This window comes from Desmodus rotundus, chromosome 6 (assembly GCF_022682495.2).
Source record: "Desmodus rotundus isolate HL8 chromosome 6, HLdesRot8A.1, whole genome shotgun sequence".
In the NCBI taxonomy this organism is placed as follows: domain Eukaryota; kingdom Metazoa; phylum Chordata; class Mammalia; order Chiroptera; family Phyllostomidae; genus Desmodus; species Desmodus rotundus.
In genome coordinates this window covers 14826352-14849771 of record NC_071392.1, presented here as the reverse complement: position 1 = coordinate 14849771, position 23420 = coordinate 14826352, and the positions used below count along the sequence as shown (strand labels likewise).

General features: G+C 40.0%; 1 protein-coding gene across 2 annotated transcripts in view; it reads right to left on the bottom strand.

Annotated features, from left to right (window-relative positions):
* Positions 1 to 23420, bottom strand: part of IGF2BP3 (insulin like growth factor 2 mRNA binding protein 3) — a 103131-nt gene that overhangs the window by 54020 nt on the left and 25691 nt on the right. For both annotated transcript variants that reach the window (XM_053926898.1, XM_053926897.2), the window contains exon 3: positions 8701 to 8749. In XM_053926898.1, the coding sequence (XP_053782873.1) occupies positions 8701 to 8749 (49 nt within the window). The remainder of the gene's footprint in view (positions 1 to 8700; positions 8750 to 23420) is intronic.

The following is a 23420-nucleotide window of genomic DNA, read 5'->3' as shown; positions in this document are numbered from 1 at the left end:
ACACCTCAGACTGTGACCGTATTTGGAGATAGGGTCTTTACAGAGATAATTAAGTTAAAATGAGGTCATTCAAATGAGCCTGAATCCAATATAACTGGTGTCCTTATAAAAAGGAGAGATGTAGATGTCCACACACAGAGCACCAAGTGAAGACTGGAATTACAGTGCCTCACAGCAAGGAACTATCTATCAGAAGAGAGTGGTCCCAAATAGACCCTTCCTGCAGCGCCCTCAGGGGAACCACAGGTGTCAGCACCTTGTAATCAGATGTCCAGCCTCCAGAACTGTGAGACAAAATGCTCCTGCTGTTGAAGGCACACACTTTGTGGCATCTTGTTATAGCAGCCCTAGCAAACTAATACAGACACATTATCTTTTAGAGCTACATACTGAAGTATTTACTAAATGAAGTAACATGTCTGGGATTTGCCTCGTAATAATCTGCCAAAGGGTGAAGAGGGTAGAGTGAGAAACAAAACAAGACCCCCTAATCACAATGACTGAGATTGCGTGTCCTATTAGCCTCTCTATTTTTGTTTATGTTTTATATTTTCATAATAGAAGAGTTATATAAAGGGCAAGAAGACCTTGAGATGACCATCTCAGGAGAAATATGGAAGCAAGGGACAAATGTCCAGGCCCCAAAGTGCGAGGGCATGGTAAACACTTGGGAGCAGAAACACTTTCACGTACAGGTAGTGGGAAAACTCTGGTATCCCCCCCCCCCCCCCCCCCCCCGCACACCTTTCACCAGAGCTTTCCTAATGAGGCAAAGTCTGACCCACCCCAGAGCAACAATGCATAGAGAACCCTTTTGACCACAGTTCTCTAAAAGGAAGAGTTTACCAACAACTTCCTCACATAATCTGCCCAAGTCCATTCATCACTCGTAACCACATTATTTCCTCCAGCCCTAGGGAGAATCCAGTTTCTATTGGGTTCACTGTCAAACTCTCGGGTGTGTTGAAAGCCAATAAGTGATGATAATAACAAGAACTAGAAACTTGCCTTTTAGGGAAAGTTTTCTGTTTGAGTAACGTGAGTGGGAACAGAAACGCTACCATGTTCCATCTGAGTGACCCCGGACAAGTTATTTCACCTTTGTGTATCTCAGTGGCCTCATCTGTATAGTGGGGTCAGGGGGCTGATGTTAAGATAAAAGGGTTAATCTAGCACCCAGCACATAGGTACTTACTAATGTCCGCTATTTACAAGCCAGTGCTCGGAGTCAGGCCGTGGTGAAGAAAGATCACCTATCTGCATCAATGGTCTCCTTAAATTGTCTATTACATCCCCTCAAAATTACTTGGTTAAGATCAACTACCTCTAACACCTATTCATTCAAATTCACTGATGTCACAGTGACTCTCAGGGTCCCACAAAACCTCCCCAGAGGATTCCAGGGGAACCATCAGGCAAGGCTATGCTACCTTTCACCAGCTCTGCCTTTATCTGTGTTCACACACCAGGCTTCAGCCACACCATCATCTTTGAAAAGTTTCAAAAGCACCCATCCAGAAGACTGTTTATCAGCTACTACTTTCTTTATAACTCCAAGATGTCCTGCTGCAGAAGGCAACCTGTAAATGGGTTATTTCTAATATCGACATCTATGCCTCTGCTGACTTCTCATTCAAATCCTCGTTAATGCCAACCTCACTGCTCCTACAGATGTCTTTTTCTGTTTGATTGAGTTAAAGCACCTCCTATTGTTAACTTTATTTTTTTTAAGATCTTATTTAGTTATTTTAGAGAGAGGGGAAGGGAGGGAGAAAGAGAGGGAGAGAAACATCCATGTGTGGTTGCCTCTTGAGCATCCCCCACCAGGGACCCAGCCCACAACCCTGGCATGTGCCCTGACTGGGAATCGAACCAGCAACCGTTTGGTTCACAGGCCAGAGCTCAATCCACTGAGTCATACCAGCTAGGGTATATTGTTAACTTTACATTATCAATAATATTTAAATGCTTTGGTCTCACCCAACTTCTGTTCTGCAGTAGTTCACACATTCATCACGAGCCAAACAGTATCTGACCAGAGTGCCAACAGGAACCAGCATGTGGATGATGCCAAAGAGCGACAGTTCCTTCCCTTAAAAACAGCAACATCTACCAGGGACTTCCCCTGACAGACCCCATGGCCCTTGCCTGAATCTCTCCAACTGGAAGTCACTCCACCTGCCCCTCTTCTCCAAGCCCTTCTAACTCCTAGCACACAGTCATCCCAAGTGGTACCACGAGGGCTCTCCCTGAACTATAGCGTCTGGCACAAACAACACCCCTTTTTTACTACCAAGTCTTGTATTACAAAAGCATAAGCATGTAATTCTGTAACATAAAAATACACTCAAGCACACCATATGACATTTTAGGTGAAATGTCCCAATTAAAACTATAAGTTATTACACCCATATTATTACCCTACCAGCCACACTCCAGCAGGCCTTACTTCTGCCGGACCATGTATTTTACATTAACTGTGCTCCTATCTTGTCTTCTCCCCAGACTAGACCCCATGGCATCACTACTTTCTTGCTTACTTCCTTATTTCTAAATAAAAACTCTTTTGGTTTCCCGTCTGCCAGAGTCTACCTTAATGATACTGCTGTTTCTACTTCCTAGTACAGCCAGCGAAGGTCTCCTATAATTATCTTACTATATTCAGAGTACATAGGGAAAGAAAATAACAGACTTCATTGAGATGTTACCAGCTTTAAGAAGCTGTTATTAACCTTCTGGAAATTTCTAACCTCTTCAACTCACCCTCATTCAGCATTCTTCTAATTATAACGTGGATCATATAATTTCTCCATTATAAGTACTTGCCTAATCTCACAAGAAAATGCCCATTTAAGGAGGTTTCCAACTTATTAGAATGCACCTTTCATTATGGTCTGAAATGTGGGCATCTTTCTAAAGCTTTAGCCCTTCTTCCAAAGACTGTGGCCCTGCAATGCCAATCTTCACGTGGTGCTGTGTGTGTACGTCTACACTTCTCCATTTTTATAAGGTCACCAGTTACAGGATTAGAGTCCATCCCAATGACCTCACTTGAACTTGATTATCTCCATAAAGACCCCATCTCCAACTATAGTCACAATTTGAGGTATTTCATCATGGCACTACCCGCCACTAAACTACAAAGGAATAAATGTCTCTCAATCGTGAAGGAAGCCAATGGTTTTCTAATCTTCCCTGTGCCCTGAAAGTCAACTTTCTCCAAACTGGTTACTAGGAGCTGGGTTCAAAACTAACAAGCCAACCCCGTTCTGTTAGGGCAATCCTCTGCCCCTACAAAAGAAGTGCCTTTTAAGATTTCCTGTAAGATCCACTTACTTCCAAAAATTGCTTCAAGCTCATATAGAAGCACCAAAAAGACCTTTAAAAGAAATTATTTAGGGTAACTCTGCTCTGAGAGGGAAAAACAAACAAACAATATATTATGCTGCAGTTTCCAACTTGTAGCTTTGGTTTTTTATTTTTAGTATACTGGTGACTCACTTTCCACGTCAAGAACCAGAGACCAGCTCATGAATGGCAGAAGGCTAGATGCAATCTGAGGATGCTTTAGTTGTGAAGAGCCAGCCCCCACCCACCCACCCTTGTACTCCCCTGCGGTCAGCCCAGAAGACAGCTGCCGCTTCCTTTCGTCAATCACACCAGACCACACACATGGCAGAAACGGGTCTGACACTGCATAAACCTCCTCAGAGTTTCTTCCCAAGACACTCATCTGCTCAGCTCAACGAAGTCCAAGAAAAATTGGATAGCCAGTCCTTGAGGTAATGCCAACATACATTCTCAGTTTCCTACCAGGATTGTGATTTTAAAGTATGCATTCCTCGTAAGTATCTGTCAGCCCACATGGTCAAATCTTTGCCTGAAAATGCAGTGGCTCCAGGCATGCGCGATGTCAGGCCCTGGCCGGCACAGCACCTCGTGACACAGATGACTAATTCATGCCGTATCTCGGACTGTGCATGCAGGAAACTCTCCAGAAACATCATTCGACTTTCATCGCCTGACCCCCAAATGAACACTGAACTTGCCCTTTACTCTATGACACTTCATTTACATAATTAGTGGATCTTATATTTCTTTCAGAGAGGGTACCCTATTTGACATTTCGTGAGTACTTATTAGGAATTCTGATTATTTTGATGAGAGAGCAGTAGTAAGACAGTAAGGTTAGAAAAACCTCTCTTAAAGAAATCCTTCCCTAAGGCCTTGGAAATTTATTTTTTAAATGCAGAAAAATATTCTTTAAATTTAGAAAATGGGGCCCCATCTGAGACAGTGAGTAAGGCTTTACAAAAAAGTATTCTCAAAGGTGTTTAAAGTCAAGTGTCATACTGGGGCTCCGTCACTCCCCCACCTCAGTATTGTTTGCCCAAGAGGAGGACCCCTCCGTCTTCATCCCACCAGTCCACCTTTGAGGCCCCCGAGGACCCAGGTGCACCGGCCACTGGGACTGTTCACAGGAAAGCCCTTCTAGGTCTAGTCACATCTCCTCTTCAGGCACCTCCTGCAAGGGGGTGGCAGCTGGAGAAGAGACAGTTTCTTCAATCTCCCGTCTACACTACACATATTTGGGAAAAAACAAAGCTGCCTAAGTCTCTGACAGCACGCCCTTCAAAAGTTCGTTTCCCCATATCTCTATCTGCCCAAAACACTTTAGCGAAACTTTTAGCCAACCCAGTGCCCAGGGGTGCTTTCTCATCATCTAAAACAAAATGGTTAGAACAAAATAGAAACAGAGGCATGGATACACGGAACAGACTGACAGCTGTCGGTGCAGGGGCGGGGGGAGTGGGGCTGGAAGAAGGTGAAGAGATTAGCCAAGAACATCCATGTATAACCCATGGACACAGAGAGCAGTGTGGTGACGGCCGGAGGGCGGGGGAAGCAAGAGCTGGGGGAATGGGAGAAGGGGGGTGAAGGAGGGGGCAGGGAATGGGGACATCTGCAACAGTGTCAACAAGAAAAATAAAGGGGGAAAAAGTGCAAATACAAAAAAAATATCAGTTAACCCCTGTTTGATATATGCAGCATTCAAGAAGAAAAGAATCCTCTAGTATCATTCGGCAATATATGGTGGTATGAAGAGAAGATAAATAACAAATGAATACACATATAAAATAAAAAGACCATAGCAAAATAAAGATAACAACCCAGCTACAGATCTTACAAAATGCCACAGTCTGTTCCATTAGTATTCCTGCCACAGGCCCAGATTCTGTCACCCTTCGGTGATGTCACAGAAAACAACTTACTGAAGCACTGGCAGGACAGCGGAGGACTTTTCATTTCTAGGTTGGAAGTCTGGCTGGACATTAAGCTCTCAGTTCCAAATCCACCTTCTGACTTTTCAGTACAGGGGCTGGCCCTCCACTGTTCCTTTGCCAGTGGCCCCCTGCTGGTTTCTGCTGATAGAAGGCACAGGAGCGAAACTGGAAAGCAGGAGTGGAAGAGATGGGACTTGCTCTTTCCTGTCTCTCGGCTGTCCCTATCAGCATCGTTCTATCAGCAGTGGCTTTCCAGCCAGTTGTATCACCTCCCAGCCAGTTACAGCCCCTCATCCCAGGTACCAGCCACAGCCAGGGAGCATCCCTCACTCAGAGTGTCACCAACTCGGTCCTCAGGGTGGTGGCTGCTCCCTGCAGCATCTGTGTGATTCTCCACATTAACTTCCCCATGGTGAAACACCTGGTGCTTTCTGTGCTCCAGGCTGGATCTGACTGAGAAAAAAACAAGGTCAAGAGGAGGCGAGTGTGTTGTTCGTGCTGTGGCTGAAACGTAGTGTGCACTTCTATGTACCAAGCACTGTTTTCAGTGCTTGCACGCACAATCCTATTAATGTTCACAGCCACCCAATGAGGTTGCTGCTATCATCACCCCATGTTAGTGATGAGGAAGGAAAACGAGGCTCAGAGAATTTTTAAAACCTGTTCAGATCACACAACGAGAAAGTCAGGAAGCTGGGATACAACTCCAAATCTGACCCACAGTCCACCCACAAAAACTCTAAGGCTTTTCTAGCTGCTTCGAAGGACTGTTGACACAGTTCACACATAACTTATTGTAGATATAACTGGCTTCTTTGTTTCCCCAATAAGTCTAAGTCCATAACAGTCCCCTTCTCTCTTAACAAGCCACTGCTTGGTTAGGAAAAAAAAGTGTTGTTTGTCCTGTGGGATGTCCCATCTTCTGGACCTGGCTAGTTGTTTCTCGGTGGCACAATTTCAGCTGTGCCTCTATCTCCCATTTGTATTGTAAACTCAGGTTGAAAGCGAATTCAGTCAAACCTCTATTTTTTTTTAAATATGTTTATTGATTTTATATAGAGGAGAAAGGACAGAGAGAAAAAGAGAAACAGCAACGTGAGAGAGAAACATCAATCGGTTGCCTAGGTTATATGCCCTGACGAGGAATCGAACCCCCAACCCTTTTGGTGTACGGGACAACGCTCTAACCAGCTGAGCCACACCAGCCAGGTCTCAAACCTCTATATTTTAGACTAGAATATTTCATCTATGTATTTCCTATTGCATCAAATCAGTTGGCGCCTAATGTCCAATCTCCCCACGTTCAGGGATTCTAAGATTAATCAGTGGGTTCAAAGTCTAATCCCTCCAACATAAAGGGAGTCTAGACCTGTAAGTGCAAAATCATCACTGTCTAAGATAAGGCTTTGGCACGCCAGCAGCCAGCACGCTCGGTGTGTACATGCAAGTTATACAAAGTGACTTGTCTCGAAAAGGAAATTCAAGTGTTCGAGGCAAGAAAACATCACACTAGCTTATCCTACCTGGACAAGCCCTCGGTAAATTTGGTTGTTGATCAACACTGCAAACAATCATTTAAAAATTTTTAAAGAGGTGAAAGTCAAGAGTTTCAACGTCTAGTTTCAAACTTATTAGAATTCAATATATGCTCTTGCTTAATTATTTGAATCCCATGTGCCCATATTTGCCCACCTGAAAAAATGGAGATAATGCCACCTGCTTCACCTTACCTCAAAGGACTATGGGGAGGATAAAATGAAATATAAAAGTTAGATGTGGCAAATAAAGATTTAGACTCATGAGTGAGGTTACATTTTACCCTGAGTAAGAATGCAATAAACTAAAAGTTTGAAAAGCCACCAAAAATACAACAAACTAAATGCTTGAGAAGCCACTGCAATCTAAATTTGAACAGATAATGTGAATGAATTAAAAAGAAATTGCCTTGCCTATATCTGACATACCAGCAATTTTTAACCAGTGTGCCACAGAGTTTTTATAACATGCAATACCTGACTCTTTAGTCAGGGGCACTGCCCTCTTTTCCCGTAGATTGTCAAATTAAAAAATGACAACAGCCAACACAACAATATCTGTCCAGCATGAATAAATACAAATTACACCTATTTTTGTAAGATCAGCAAAAAATATATTTTTTGGTGTGCTGCAGAATTTTAGTAATTAGTTTGTGTGCCACGAGATGAAAGAGGTTCAAAAATCACTACTACTCTAGTAATTCACTTATTTAAAATTGACTGCTACCATTTGACAATTTCATTGAAAGCTACAATATGGAAGCAGAAAAATCATATTTAATATGGTCTGTATTAAAACAAAGGGATTAAATCACAACACTTGATTTGAGGACCCATCCTCCAAGGCACTCAATTCCCTAAAGAAATGTTTTTCTAAAACAGGAAAATGCATTGAGCTTCACCTTTTTTACACTGTTTCCATCTACAAAAATATACCTTTGCTACATTACATAGCTTGACAAATATTTAAGCATATACCAAAGAACCAATTCCTCCAACAAAAAATTAAACTCAGTGAGTAATATTAGTCTGAATATAAATGCTGTGTAAAATATTCTGAGCATAAATGATCTGTTACCAACTGGGACCTTGGAAAATCAGACTTCGGACCAACTTCCCAAAACTCACCACCAAAGAAACCTTTTAACCATACTCTGCATTTTGATGAATGTTCTGGTTTAGTGACTCATCAAATGTCATTTTAGAAGATGAATGTGAATCATGCAAAGCTAGTTACTCTTGATTTTTGTATTAAAACTACAGAAGAGCTGAGCAGTTCTCCCTGCACCCTCTTCTCAAGGTAGGTTTTAAGTACTTCCAGGTTCCACCATCTAGAAAAGTCAACAAATATTTTCCTTTATCTTTTCAACCACTGGTGTCTCAAATTTCTACCACATCATTATTATTATGCTTTGAAATTGCTGACACAGGCTAATCAATCGTGCTAAATATTTAGTTTGTGTTTATATCCAGTCTCTATAGTGCCACCATCTGAGCAAAAGAAAGTGGAGTAATATTTTAAAGTAAAGCATAAGCAGCAGGTATTTGTCTTTCAAAAAATTTCCCAAGGAGGGAACTTCACTTTTAAATACAATTGGCAAGCTCATCAGAAAGATCTTAAAGATTCTGTTGGGGTGAGATGCAATGAGGAAGATTACCCAAGAAGCTTTTTCAACTTTTTTTTTTTAAGTATTTCAAAGAGCAATCTTTTTAAAGATACAGTGTGCGCTTACAAAGAAAAGCCCACAGCAAGACACAAACCTTAAGAGAGAAGAATTTTGTGACCTAGTGTAAGAGTTGGGGGAAGGAGAAAAACTTTTGGAAAAACTAACAATAGGCTTAGATACTAAAATCTTAATTTTAAATATAGAAATTCTTACCTCCCACTGTAAGTGAGGCGGGATATTTCGTATCTGAAGTTTCCGAATCCTGCAGAAGAATTAAAATGTTTTTTAAAAGGAAAAAGAAAAACATATAAAAAGCAAAAGACATTAACAGCCAACGTGGATGTTTAGAAACTGCTTAAAACATTAATTTTATACTAACTACAAGCCAATACATAGTAAAAAAAAAAAATGCAGCCCAAGAATTCAAAAAAGAGACAAATTTAGTCACAGAGTGCATAATGAGACCATTTGGAGACCCAGCATCATTAGATTGTTATGGCTTATTCTAAAAGCCACTAAAATGGGCACATATAATGTTTGCAACATATTTCATCTAATGACTATATTCTAAGTTCAAACCCTTTAGTCTCAAATTAAGCATTGCAGGACACAAACAAAGCCTTAGTGCAGAATGTTCTTAATTTGAGATTGCAGCCAAGTGGGTTCATGGGTAAAATTCAGGAACGTGGATGAGAGACCGGGGTGTGGGGGAAATCATACATTTATTTTCACTAGCCCCTGAAATTTAGCACCTTTTTTCAATTATAAATGCTGGCATAAACCACAGTAGAATTACACTACTTGTAATTTTGACGTCCACATAAATTGGTTCTTTTCATATCATATTAAGTTGTCGCAGATCCTTAAATATCATCTACACTCATTACTCTGAAATTTAGATGTGTTGCTAGAACTTGTTATTTACTATGTTAAGAAGCACGTTACTATGAGTTTTAACATTTTGCTAACTATATTTCAAAATAATTGATTTCGTCATAATCCTGTATGTTTTATTTTATGCATTTAAAAGCATCCTAAGGTGCCTCAATAGCACAGTAGGTAGCGCTTTAGTCTCATAAAAGCATCCTAGAAGTGGCCCTGGCCGGGTAGCGCAATTGCTTAGAGGCCAAGGTTGCAGGTTCAATCTCCAGTCAAGGCACATTCAAAAATCAACCGATGAATAAATCAGTTAAGTGGAACAACAAATCAATATTTCGCTCTCTGTCTCCCCCACTCCTTCTATCTAAAATCAATAAAATAAAAATAATTTTAAAAAGTAATAATACATAAAAAATAAAAACATCCTAAGAGAGATGACCATACATTTCAGGCTATCAAAGGAGTCTTTAGTATAGAAAACAGTTTTTCTTTAAACCCACCTTATTTCAAATGCCCACATATGTAAATATGCATATATAGTATACTATATAATGTATATAATAGTATCTATTATGCATGCACATGCGTGCACACACACACACACATACACACACACCCTCTTTATACCCCTTCTTCAACACTGTCAGAGACAGGAAGGAGAGGAGGGGAAAGTAGGGAAGGGGAGGGGAGAAACAATAATTATATGAGACTGTAGCATAGAAGATGCCACACACCAATCAACCCTGTAGAAGGCAAAGAATTTTATAAACAAGTAGCTATTTAAAAAAAAAAAAAAAAAAAAAGACCAGCAAGTTAGGCCTGACATCTCAAGTGAAATAAATTACTTAACTTCTAGAATAGAACCACAGTTCATTCTCCTTTCCAGGTCAAATAATCCACTTATTTTAAAGTCCCACAGCAAAACACCCCTAGACAAGATTTGTAGTCCAGTCGGTTTGTCCCTGTTATTCCCCCAAAGCATGAGAACAAATAAATGCCACTGATACTACCTGTCCCTTAGGAAACTCTAAAGAATATGCAGATTAACCAAAATCAGGTTCATCCTGTTTGTAATCATAAAATGGAGAAAGAAGAAGCATTCTCACATTATTTTTGATACAGTAAAACCAAGTGTAATCATCAGGAGCAATATACCAAAGAGATAGTGAGAATGTCAATTTACAAAAAGAAAAAAAAAAAAAAGATTTTAAACACCACCTAGTTCTCAGAATTTACATATGAAATGCTAGTGTGGGATTTGTCTCAAAATAACTTATGTGCTAATAGTTATAAAAGCTACAGCGTATGCACGATAGCTCCACTTTTGTATAAGGGTTTATATTTTCTACAAAAGCCTTAAAAATATACCCTAATACAAGGGTTTCTAACACACAGATTTCAAAACTGTCGTGTATATATACATATATGTGCATGTATATATATAGCTTTAGCTAGCAGAAAATCTACTCACATTGTGTAAATATTTACCCTGGGTAACCAAGGAAGCAAGAATTACTACACGCATGCAAGTACTAATCTGTCTGATCAAACATCTGACCCAGTAAGAATCAGCACAGTGTTAAGAAACCAAGCATTTATCACCACTAGACTCATTCTTCTGGGTATACATTACAGAAAATGTCCCTGGCAGTACAAATGTAAATGCACATACAGAGATCTGGTCAACTAGCAGGTAATTATTCATATTACAAAAACAAACAATCCACTTCACAGGACCCCCAATAAATTCTTTAAATGGAATACCATCTCTCCTACATCAGAAGTAATCCATTAACCACGTTTCCCAATGCATTCTGCAAAGTGTGCAGCCAACACCCATGTACTGATTAGAGCTTATTCCAGAATAATTATTTCCCTTAAATGGCTGTCCAATTGCATGATCTGATTCTCTCAAGTTCCATTTTAGACAAACATTAGAACTGTTTTCATACAGTTAGTGCTAAGACATCAAAAACCTTTCTTTCTACAGATGTACTATAACATGTGCACCTGAAATTTGTTATCGATGTTACCCCAACAAATTTAATTTTAAAAATGCTAAAAACATGTAGAAATATATTCTATAACACTAAAAACAGAAGCAGTGCAAATTAAAACAATATTGAAATGAAAAAGAAGGTGGAGGGAGGTGGTATAACAGGGATAAATGGTAATGGAAAAAATACAATAAAAAACATTAATTTTAAATAATTGTTCTTTCCCACTTACCCAGTAACTCATCCTAAACTCTCAGTTTCCTCCCCAGCTCCTAACCCCAAGCTCCACTCTTATCAGTCAGTACAAGATTCAAAATGCTCCAAGCTACAAGGGACCAAACAAAGGCATGAGTTCTGATCATCCCATACATAAACACGAACTCCCAATCTGGAAAGTACTAGAGAAAAATCAACCCCACTCCACTGTACTTACCAAGTTAGCTGTGAACAACTAAAATACCATCACCTCTTGTCTGAGTGCCCCTTTCTTGTATGAGATTTTAGAATTCGGTTATATCTAGGTTTGATTCTAAATACTTAAGAATTGACAAAACGGACTCCCAGACAAGATGGAGGCATAGACAGACACCCTTCGCCTCCTCGTGCAACCACAGACAGAATTCCAACTATTTCTCCAAGCAAGTAACTACCAGAACCGTCAGAAAATCAAGCTGTATGGAATTCTGACAATCAAGGATTTAAAGAAGCCACATTCATCCAGGCAGGAGTCAAAGGACCGCTACCAAATATGCAGATATAAACACAGGGAGGCTGCTGAATTGACAAGACAAAGAAATATGGCCCAAATGAAAGAACAGAACAAAACCACAGAAAAGGAGCTAAATGAAATGGAGATAAACAACCTGTCAGATGCAGAGTACAGAACACTGGTGATCAGGATGCTTGAAGAACTCACTGAGTATGGCAAAAACGGAAGGGAAGAAATAAAGGCTACACTAAGTGAAATAAAGAAAAATCTACAGGGAACCAACAGTGGAGAGGATGAAGCTGAAAATCAAACAATTTGGAACACAAGGAAGGAAAAAGCACTCAATCAGAACAGTAGGAAGAAAAAAGAATTAAAAAAAAAAAAACGATGATAGGTTTAGGAACCTGTGGGACAACTTAAATGTACCAACATCTGAATCACAGGGGTGCCAAAAGGAGAAGAGGAAGAGCAAGAAATGGAAACTTATTTGAAAAAATAATGAAGGAAAACTTCTCTAATTTGGTGAAGGAAATAGACATACAAGTCCCCAGGAAGCACAGAGTCCCAAACAAGTTGGACCCAAAGGGAATCACACCAAGACACATCATCATTAAAATGCCAAAGGTTAAAGATAAAGAGAGAATCTTAAAAGCAGCAAGAGAAAGGCAGAGAGTTATCTACAAAGGAGTGCCCATAAGACTGTCAGCTGATTTCTCAAAAGAAACTTTGCAGGCAAGAAGGGACTAGCAAGAAGTATCAAAGAGATGAAAAGCAAGGACCTACAACCTAGCTTACTCTATCCAGCAAAGCTATCATTTACAATGGAAGGGTGGATAAAGTACTTCCCAGACAAGGTAAAGCTAAAGGAGCTTATCACTGTGTAAGAAAAAGAAGATCAAAACTATGAACATTGAAAGGGCAACAAGTCCTCAACTATCAACAACTGAATCTAAAAAAACAAATTAAGTGAACAACCAGAACGGGAACAGAATCATAGGTATGGAATCATAGGTATCAGCTGGGAGGGGGAAGGGAGAGAATGGGGGAAAAGGTGCAGGGATTAAGAAGTATAATTGGGGGTAGGGTGGAGGGATGGGGAGAAAAGGCATACAACTGTAATTGAATAACAATAAAATTTTTTTTAAAAAAAGAAGCATTATTGGCAGGTACATAATAGATAGGGAGATGTCAAGAATAGTATAGGAAATGGAGAAGCCAAAGAGCTTACATGCATGACCCATGGACATGAAATAAGGGGGGTGTTCATAGAGGGAAGGGGGGTACCAGGCAGAGGAGGGTGAAGCGAGAAAAATTGGAACAACTGTAATAGCATAATCAATACCATATATTTAAAAAGAAAAAAAAAAGAGTTGATAAAATGTATACTGGTGTTTGTCTCTACTCTGATTACCAAATCATTAAAGCTCAATTTAACCACCAGTGAAAGAGGTTGGTGCTTCTCTTCCTCCTCACACACAGAGCCATGGGAACGGGACACACAGTCCACTTAGGGCTGTCTCATCTACCACTATGTCCACAGCTGGGGAAAGCGCCTGGCCCCCGAGCTGCACCCAATTAATAATTAATTTAAATCCTGTTCTAATATATAGAAGGGAAAGAGGAACAAGATTCACAGACCCACCATCCAGAAACTACTAACATTTCCAATGATTTTCTTAAAAATTTTAAGGGGAGTGAAAACTGCCGCACTTAGGTTTGGGAATAAAAACCAGAAAAATACTGATTTAATTACTGTGTTATTTTCAAAGAACAATTCCAACACAATCTATAAGTTAATCATATACAATTCAAAGGGTTTTCCCCAAGAGAGAAAAATAAGGTAAAGTTTAACATTCTCTGTGCTTGAAATATTAGTTACTGTGAAAATTTAATACTAGTTATTCTTAAATGCAACTTAAATCACAGGATAACGAGCCAACAGAGAAGCTCAGGTAGACTCACTCCGAAAACACCTTCAAGAGCTTTAGTAATCAATGGAACGGACTTACCTATTTTGGAGACATTTCACACGGACACCACACTAGATAAACTAATAAAATCAACCTCCATACCAGTCTCAATTATCAAGTATGATCATGGGTCCTTATCTATACTTACACCACACCAACAAGACCCACAGTCCTGCCGAAGCACCACAGTAAATAGCTATAAAAGACAAGGACCTTTTTTGTTTAAACCTAACTACACCACCATTATGTCTCCTAAAGGTGAGTAAAAAAGTCCTAGATATCAGATATCCACTCTGTTGATTTCCAATTGCCTAATAACCATCGTTTTACAGTTGGTCTGTTCGCATCAAGATTCCAACACAATGCACACATGTAGAGTTGATCTCTCTTTAGGCTGATTTTATACAGGAGTTTCCTTCACTGTTTTTGTACCATTTATTTGGCGGTCTGGGTCGTAAGTCCTATACAATCACTCATTCTGGATTTTATTCACTGCACCTTCTGTCACTTTAGTAAATGTTTACTATGTTGAACTTGATACACCTTGTACAATTTTTTTATGTTTTAAAGCATAAAACACCTATGAGCCCACCTCACCAAACAGAGTAAGACAACTGAAGTCACCTACGCTGCTGCCTCAGAATGCAACCATCACCCCCAATCTGTTGTCATTCTCATGCCTTTTATTTGTATTAGTTCCTGTTAAAATGACTCTAAGTAGACAAAATACTATTATCAATCCTTAAAGATGAACAAAACTTCACACTAAACATCTAGTTAGTGTTCAAACTGCCCCAATTTTTAAAAACAACTTTTTACAATTGTCTGTTCAATCAGTATCCGAGCAAAGTCTGTACGTTGCATTTGGTTGAGTATGACTCTAATCTCATAGCCTACATGTTTCCTTTTATTTCTTGCCTCTTACTTGGGGGGGGAAACCAAAAACCTATCTTTGTCCTGCACGGATTTTGCTAATTACACCCCCATGGTGGTGTTTAATACGTTCCTCTGTCACCGACAAAGTGGTAATTAGATCCGAAGACTCAATTTGGTTTGTGTTGCTATTTGTTTGAGAGAGTCAATAACACGTCACGGGCGTGTTTCCTACTCCTTGCAGAGACCAGTCCTCCCCGTCTTCCTATGACGGCACGCTCCCTACTGATCGCTGCCTAAATACATCATCTCATTCAGAGCTGGAAACTGATTTTCCCACTCTATCATTTCTTCTGTGTTGTTTTAAGCTGGAGTTCTTCCATAAAGAACTTTCCCTTCTCCAATATTGGATACTCTGAAGCACAGTGAGTACAGTGCAGGCAGGATAAGTACTTGTTTCCTTCCTTCCCGCTGCAGTTTTGTGTCGCTTGTCACGTCCCCTCCCTCACCTCTGATTTCATCCACACACACTGGCGCAGTCTGCCGCCTTCCACCCATGAGCGCACATCCCTAAGCATACATCCTTGCCTTTTTGCCTCAGGGCTTCTCCAAAGTGTCGAAAAGGACACAGGCAGCCGAGAAGCAGAGGCAAGATGAAGCACTGAAGACAAGCTGCAATGTATAGGGGAGGGCACGGGAGCCAGGAGATAAGTGCCCAGCCCCCCGCAGGGAGGCATTCTGTACTAAGGCTCTCTGAGGCCCCATTTCCTTACAGCAAACTCAGTCAAGCACCCCTCACTGGCTTTTCCTCTTCCCATTTCACTCTCCCCTTCCCCCCTCACTCTTAACCCTTCAAATCATCTCCAAAATAAATCCGTTTCATGCAAGTCCTCACCTCAGTCTCTTCTTTCAGGAGTTCAAAGACATCACTATTTCAAAATTTTCCGTTGGTGCCCTGGCATTGTGTGAAGATGACCAAATGTTTTCTGGGGGATTTTGTTTTCATATCATTATAAAGGCATGGATTCCTAGATATTTTGTGTGTATCGACCCATTGCACTAATTCTTTTGGATGCTCAAATTGCCCTGTCTTTGGTCCAGCAGTGGAAGCCTCTTCGTGTGTTGTTTCCTGCATCTCTTGATGAGACTCGAGTAATCTCGAAGAGCTCTTTTGGTTTCTGGTAGACTTGATAACCCAGGTTTAACTTGTACACTTCCTGGCCCCATCGGCAATCAGCCTTATCTGCATGGAGCACTGGTCCCTTTTAATCAGAAATAACACAGACAGACACAATCTGGTCACGAGGGGGCTCACTGTTACTGGGTCACTGGTCATTGCTCCTAGACCAGAGCTTGAAATTATGTTTGAAAGAAAAAACCATGTGTTCATAATGATTATTTCCCACTCAAATTTCAGATTCCTGGGTTTTTGCAGAAGGTCTTTGTTATTTGCATCTTTTCTTCCACTGTAAAACTTGACAAAAGTATAAACAAGTATACAAACAATAAATGCTTTATGCATCCCACCCCCCAAAAAAATCTCACGCTGCAGCCCTAACCCCCAATGTGAAGGTCTTAGGGGGCAGTGTCTTAGGGAAGTACTTAGGCTTAAAAGAGCTCATGAGAGTGGAGCTCCCATAATGGGATTACTGTCCTTTTAAGAGGAGAAACCAGCACTCTCTCCTGCTGAGGAAAAGGTCACGTGTGTCTACAGCCAAGAATTCATCAGTCTACAAGCCGGAAAGAGGGCCCTCACCAAGCGCCACATGAATCCGCTTGCACCTTGACTGTGGGTTTTCCGACTCCGAACTGTGAGAAATAAATGTCTACTGTTTAAGCCACCCAGTCCCTGGTATTGGATATAGCAGCCCAAACTGCCTAAGACAAGGTCTATGTCTCATAACCCTTCAAGTTTTATAAAAAGGAAACCAAAGCGGAAGTCCAGCTTGTCCCAGTATACACTGCTCATGTGTGGCAGGGTCAGCACGCGGATCTGCGCATTCCGGTTCCAGGTCTGTCCTCTGACACTGCAGTCAATCTTACTGATTTCACTTACAATCCAACCAATAATGTAACCATATCAAATGACTTCAGAAAAATACAAGTTGTATGTGGAACCCAAAAGGTCAAGGACATGCTAATCCTAAAGCAAAATTTTCACTTTACCCCACAGCTTAAATCAATCACAATTTACATACCAAGACTCAATACTGACATTAAATGGACAAGGTTACCAACTAATACCAATAAAGGCAACTACACTGAAACTCAGCTAACTCAACTGCCTCAGACACCGTGAAAACTGCGCACACCTGGCCCTTGTGAGGCCAGTCACCGCGTGGTAAGTCTTAAGGGACACACAGGAGTGTACTTGACTTGCAACCTTCCACCCCAACTACCTGCACGTTTTCTTTGTTATTTCTCCCCGAATAACAAAGTCTCTGTCTCGCCCCTTTCTTTCTACCAACTTACACAGATCACGGGAATCACTCTTTCCCACTTCACAGAGAAAGAGGTTAAGGCTCGTACCATGGCCCAATGCTAACACCAGCGGAGGACAGGAAGAGAAAACCAAGTCTAACTCGTACCCTGTCCCTCTTCGCCTTGTTTCCTTGCGCAAAGAACTGGGACATGTAGTCATTCTGAAAGAGAAAGCCAAGTCTGTGGACTCTGAGCAGCACAGCAAGGCCTCCTGGACCTGCCACTGGGGGAGGGGTATCCTCTGTACTGGCTGCAGAGTTTTCTCCCAGCTGTGCCCAGACAACTCATCCCATGCCCAAAGAGGAATGTGTTCAACCTTGCCAAGTTCACTAGTACTAAGGACTGGCAATAATTGCAATAGTCAGTATTATCAATATAATTATACCTATTCTCGTTTTATACATTTAAGAATTAGCTCTTTAAACAAATACCATATAATTTCATTTATTTATATGTAGAATCTAAAAAACAAAATAAATAAAACAGAAACAAACTCATAGATACAGAGAACATTTTGATGGTTGCCAGATAGAAGGGGGACTAGGGGTTGGGTGAAAAGGAGAAAGAATTAAGAAGTACAAATTGCTGGCTATAAAAATAGTCACAGGGATGTAAAGTTCAGCATAGGGAACACAGCCAATGATACTGTAGTAACTATGTATGGTGTCAGATGGGTACTAGATTTATCAGGGTGATCACTTTCTGAGTTACATAAATGTCTAATCACTATGCTGTACACCCGAAAATAATATTATATTGCAACTATAACTGAAAAGTTTTATTTTTAAAAAACTAAAGTAATTTTGACAGCAAAACAGAAATGAATTAGCTCTTTAAAAGGTCAACCTCAATGTTCAAAAAGTTTAATGTGCACTGCTGGTAGAAACTGGCAATTGGAATAAGCTTGCCTCACTATTGACTTGGCATTTTCTTACAAATCCTGACTGGAAGCGTTCTTTCCTGTGTCATTCCATTCCTTCAGGTAAAGCTGTAACATGCTTACAGACTTAGCCTGAAGTTTGTAAATAGGCAAAACTAGAAGAACCTACACATCCAGGTAAAAGGGATTAGCTAAATAAATTACAACATATGCAACAAAATATTATGGCAACAGTATAAACGTGAACGAATATTTCATTGAGAACATATGTTCATGACATTTTTCACTGGAAAAAAGCACATTATAAAAACATGAAGTATGACCTCATTTAAAAATGTATTACCATAATAAATAAAATGTCCACAAGCAGAAGAAAAGTGTGTATATGCACACACGCACGCGCGCACACACACACACACATATACCCGTACAGAGAGAAATGAGGAAAGGATATAGCACCAAAATAATGATCAGGATGGTAATCATAGGCAGTTTTCAATTTCAGTTTGCTTTTGTGTTTTACAAAATCCACTTTACTAATTGTTAAGGGAGAAATGAGCTATATATCATTTCCAACCTGTACTATAACATACGATGAAGCAAGAGAAACCAGCAATAGGTTTGTGAGATTTCTAATTAACTCTGTAAACTGTTCTCTTTCCCAAAGATTTTACAGTCTAACCAAAGAAACTGGACATTTTAGGACAGTCTTAAAGAAGTGTCAGCAAAAAGTAGGAAGGAGGGCACAACGCTGAGACTTAGGAGTAAATCAGGCAGACCTGAAGTTAAGATTCCCTGTGAGCTCTGGCTGGGTGGCTCAGTTGGTTGGAGCATCATTCCATACACCAAAAGATTGAGGGTTCAATCCCTGGTCAGGGCATATATGGGAGGGAATCGATCAATGTTTCTCTCTCACATTTGATGTTTGTTTCTCTCTCTCTCTCTGCACCCCCTTCCTCTTTCTCTAAAATAATTTTTTTAATGTATCCTTGGGTGAACATTTTTTAAAAAACTGTTTAAAAGAATCCCTGTGAAAGATTGGCCCCCATCTATTGGATTGACAGGAGATCACACGCAGTGTAAAGAAAAGCATGTCTGTGCAACAATTTCAGGGGTGTCAGATCCTAGTGAATGGAGGAAAGGGAAAAACGACGCATGCCGCTGCACGGGTAGAGGTGGCGTTCCAAGGGTGGTCTGAGAACCATCTGCATCGGAATCACCAGGAGGGCTGACGGAAAATGAAGATTCCAGGGCTCAGTGTGTTCTGAGGGCTAAAATTATTTCTATCTTATTCACTTCTGGATATTCCAGTGCTTAGCAGGTTGCCTGGCTCATAGTGGGCAATAACTCAACTTTGCTTAAACAAGGAAGAAATGAAGAAAAGTCTCTTTAAACATTACAGTTCTAAGGGAGCATCTAAGGTGATTCTTCTATCATCCCCCAGCTCCCAGATCTCCATGGGAACAACAGCCATGTTTTATTTAGTCCCCTCAATGAAAACAAAGATGTATTTATCTTTCAAAGCTGCACACCTTCTCATCTTCACCTATCTAGAACAGTCGGACAACCATAAGCATACGGATGGAAACTTGACTGAAGCCAGAGGTATGGGCTGGTCCAGTCCAAGGAAGGCTGAATGTTCTTCCAAGTGCTGCTCCTATTACCAACGCTTGCAAGGACATGCACTACCATCTCTTTCTCGTAAGAGACTAAAGGCCCCTTCAAAGGAGGAATACTGTTTAAGGTCTTACACTTCCTTAGGATATGTGCAAGGTAAGACGACAGAACACTGTTCCAAAAATAATAGATGAATTCATGGGGTGCATACTCACCCTTGATCCCTGAATAATCAAAAGATTTCTGGAGTTTTCATACTGAGATTTAATCTGAAAATGTGCCTTTAACCAAAAAGTTACTCCCAGTATTTCAACCAACCACAGAAACACACGGAACAGAACATCAGGGAGAATATGACTCAAAAGTGTAGTTCTTTCAAATGTATAACATTAACACAACATAGCTGATTACACATAGCTTCTTCCTTAAAACGTAGGGTGGTCACAAGGGAATAAAGTACTCAGATTCAAAACCTCAAATTTGTTTGAGTCACATTGAAAATTAATCATTCCCATATTTTTCCAGAGTTAAACTAATTTTATAAACTTCATTGCATTTTTTTCCAGCAAGGTGTCGTACTTTCAACAAGTGACTTTTAAAGGTAAGTATCTTAAAACTGCTTTGTCCAACAGACGAGCCACTAGTCACAAGAGGCTACTGAGTACTTGACGTGCGGCTAGTCCAGTCCGCACTGCGCTGCTCCATGAGTGTGACATGCAATAGGCTCTGAAAACTCAGTACCAAAAATAAAGAAAATGTCAAGTTTTTAACACTGATCACACATTAATAAGATTAAAGTTTTAGGTATATTGGGTTGTATAAGATATGAAAATTAACTTCACCTGTTATTTTTACATCTTACTGTGGCCACTAAAAAAGTTAAAATTTTACATATACATAAAATTTCACATTTTTTCAATTGGACAGAGCTGATCTAAAACTTAGTATCCTTGACACTCAAAGGTAAAACTGATAGAATTTTATTTTTTTGTCAAGTAAATGTCAAGAGTAATTAAGAAACAAAGTCCCGCCATCACTAAGTGCACTGTACCTGCACGAAGAGGTGGTGTTTTAAGATGACAAAACTTTTGAAAGTGCTGTATTTTGAATATAGGGTATTTCTACATTAACACTTTCTATTTCGCATTACTGCCAATTAGATGTGGTCCTTTTCCAAGGCCAATTCTTGAATTGGTTTTAAAAGTGGGAAAGTTGCACCCCCACCTAAGAGTCTGAAGAAGAGAGTTTAGATCCTTCTTATTTCCAAGAAGTAGAGTTATACAACCCGCATGGCTTATATTTCCAATTTTAATATGCCCCAATTTTAATACACTTTGTATAATCAAGCAAATAAAATAAGCAATTGTTATGGCCCAGAAGAGAATCAAAATGAAAACTATTTCATGTCATTAAAGAATTCTAACATAGCAAAATTCTATTTCATATCAATAAAGACTTCTTACATAGCAAAAACAACAGCAGCAAAGAAGGTAGACAAGTTGGACCCAAATATCTGACATTCCTCGTCCTAGGCAACTTAACCCAAGATATTACCACACTGGACTTTGCAGAGAACCCGTCTCCTAGCAGAATGCTTAACATAAATGCAACGCTACCACAGCGGTCTCTGATAGCAGCAAATTCCGCCTGCCTAGTAACCTATTTCACCCTCTAGTAAGGCTAAAAGACAAAAAAGCATGCTTACACTACTTAAGAATAGGTTAGGACCTGTTTCACTTAGAGGTAACATGCTTCCTCATCTGTACCAATTTTTCCCCAACTTGAACTCTCACATTGATAAACTGTTTGAACCTGTTATTCCTTTCAACAAATAAAACCTTGGCCAAGACATTAAAATTTTGCCATGAGTTGCCTATTATAACAAACTACAGAAATGATCCCTGAAAGTATAGTTTTTTGAGTTGCCTATTATATGTTTGCCAATTTAAAAAAAATTAACCTGAAAATGACCAAGTCTCTAGGCCTGCAATTTTCAACCAGTGTGCCACAAGAATTTTTAAAACATGCAACACCTGACCATTTAGTCAGGGGCACTGACTTCTTTTTCCCTCTTAGATTGTCAAGTTAAACAACGACAACAGCCAAAGCACAAGAGCTATGCAATGTGAATGAATCAAAATCATATCTATATTTCTGATCTGATCAGCAAACTATATATATATATTTTTTTAGTGTGCTGCAGAATTTTAGTGATTAGTTTATGTATGCCGTGGGAAAAGGTAGAAAATCGCTACTCTAGACCTGTCATATCCTCTGGGGACAGACGTAGAGTACCTGCTGAAACATACCACATCAGCAAAATGCAGACCCCAGGAAACTCTCCAGCACAAATATCTAAGTTTTTTAACAAATAAATTTCAAAGAAAAAAGATAAAGAACTTAGACATTAAGAAGGGAAAAAACCAAAAAGCCTAAGACCTATAAATCAATCACAATGTATGGAACTTATTTAAATCCTTATTCAAATAAACTGGCGGGGGGGGGGGCAATTAGATAACCAGGAAAGACTGGAGTATTTGATATCAATGAATCGGTGCCTATGTTTTGTATATGCAATAACGGTATTGTCTGTGTTTTAAATACTTATCTTTTAGAGATACATTTTAAAGAATCTAGGACTGTAATAGGCTTGTCTTGAATTTGCTTCAAAAATCATCAGGGGAGATATGGCATTGGGGCATAGAGATCCAAGAAGGCCGGTCTCAGCTGGTGTGATTCTTGAAGCTAGGGGATTCTTGAAGGTGAGGGGCATAGGAGAATTCTTTATTCTATTCTCTCCTACAGTACTGTATTTTTGAAATTTCTTAAGTTTGTTTCCTATTCTCTAAAATCTAGAAGTCACCATCTTCACAAATGAGAAATTCACCAAAATCAAAGTCTGGGCTTGTTAGTACTTTATACCATCAGAAAGACAATTTTGGGAGAAAAAGATGATTTACGTTTACATGACTGTGTGGTGGTAAAGAAACTTCACGAACTTTTCACACATACCCTTCGGTCACTGCAGCCTTTCCCGTCCTGCAGAAACAGTAAAAGGCCCTAAGATTGAGGCATCAGACACGAATCTCCTTCCCTTGCCTGGGGAGGATAGTACAATTGCCGCTCTGTATCCCCAGGGTTCCACATCGTGGATTCAACCAACCACAGATAGAAAATACTCAGGAAAAAAACGTTTTGCCCTGGCTGGTGTAGCTCAGTGGATTGAGTGCAGGCCTGCAAACCAAAGTGTCACTGGTTCGATTCCCAGTCAGGGCTCATGACTGGGTTTCGGGGCCAGGTCCTCAGTTAGGGGGGCACAAGAGGCAACCACACATTGATGTTTCATTCCCTCTCTTTCTCCTTCCCTTCCCCTCTTTCTAAAAATAAATTTAAAAAGTCTTTAAAAAGGAAAAAAGAAAAAAATGTTTTGTTATTGCTGGTGTGTACTGTGTAGTTAAGCTTACAATGGTTGCACCTGTACAGAACACACGCAAATGTTTTTCTTTGTCATTATTCCCTAAACAATA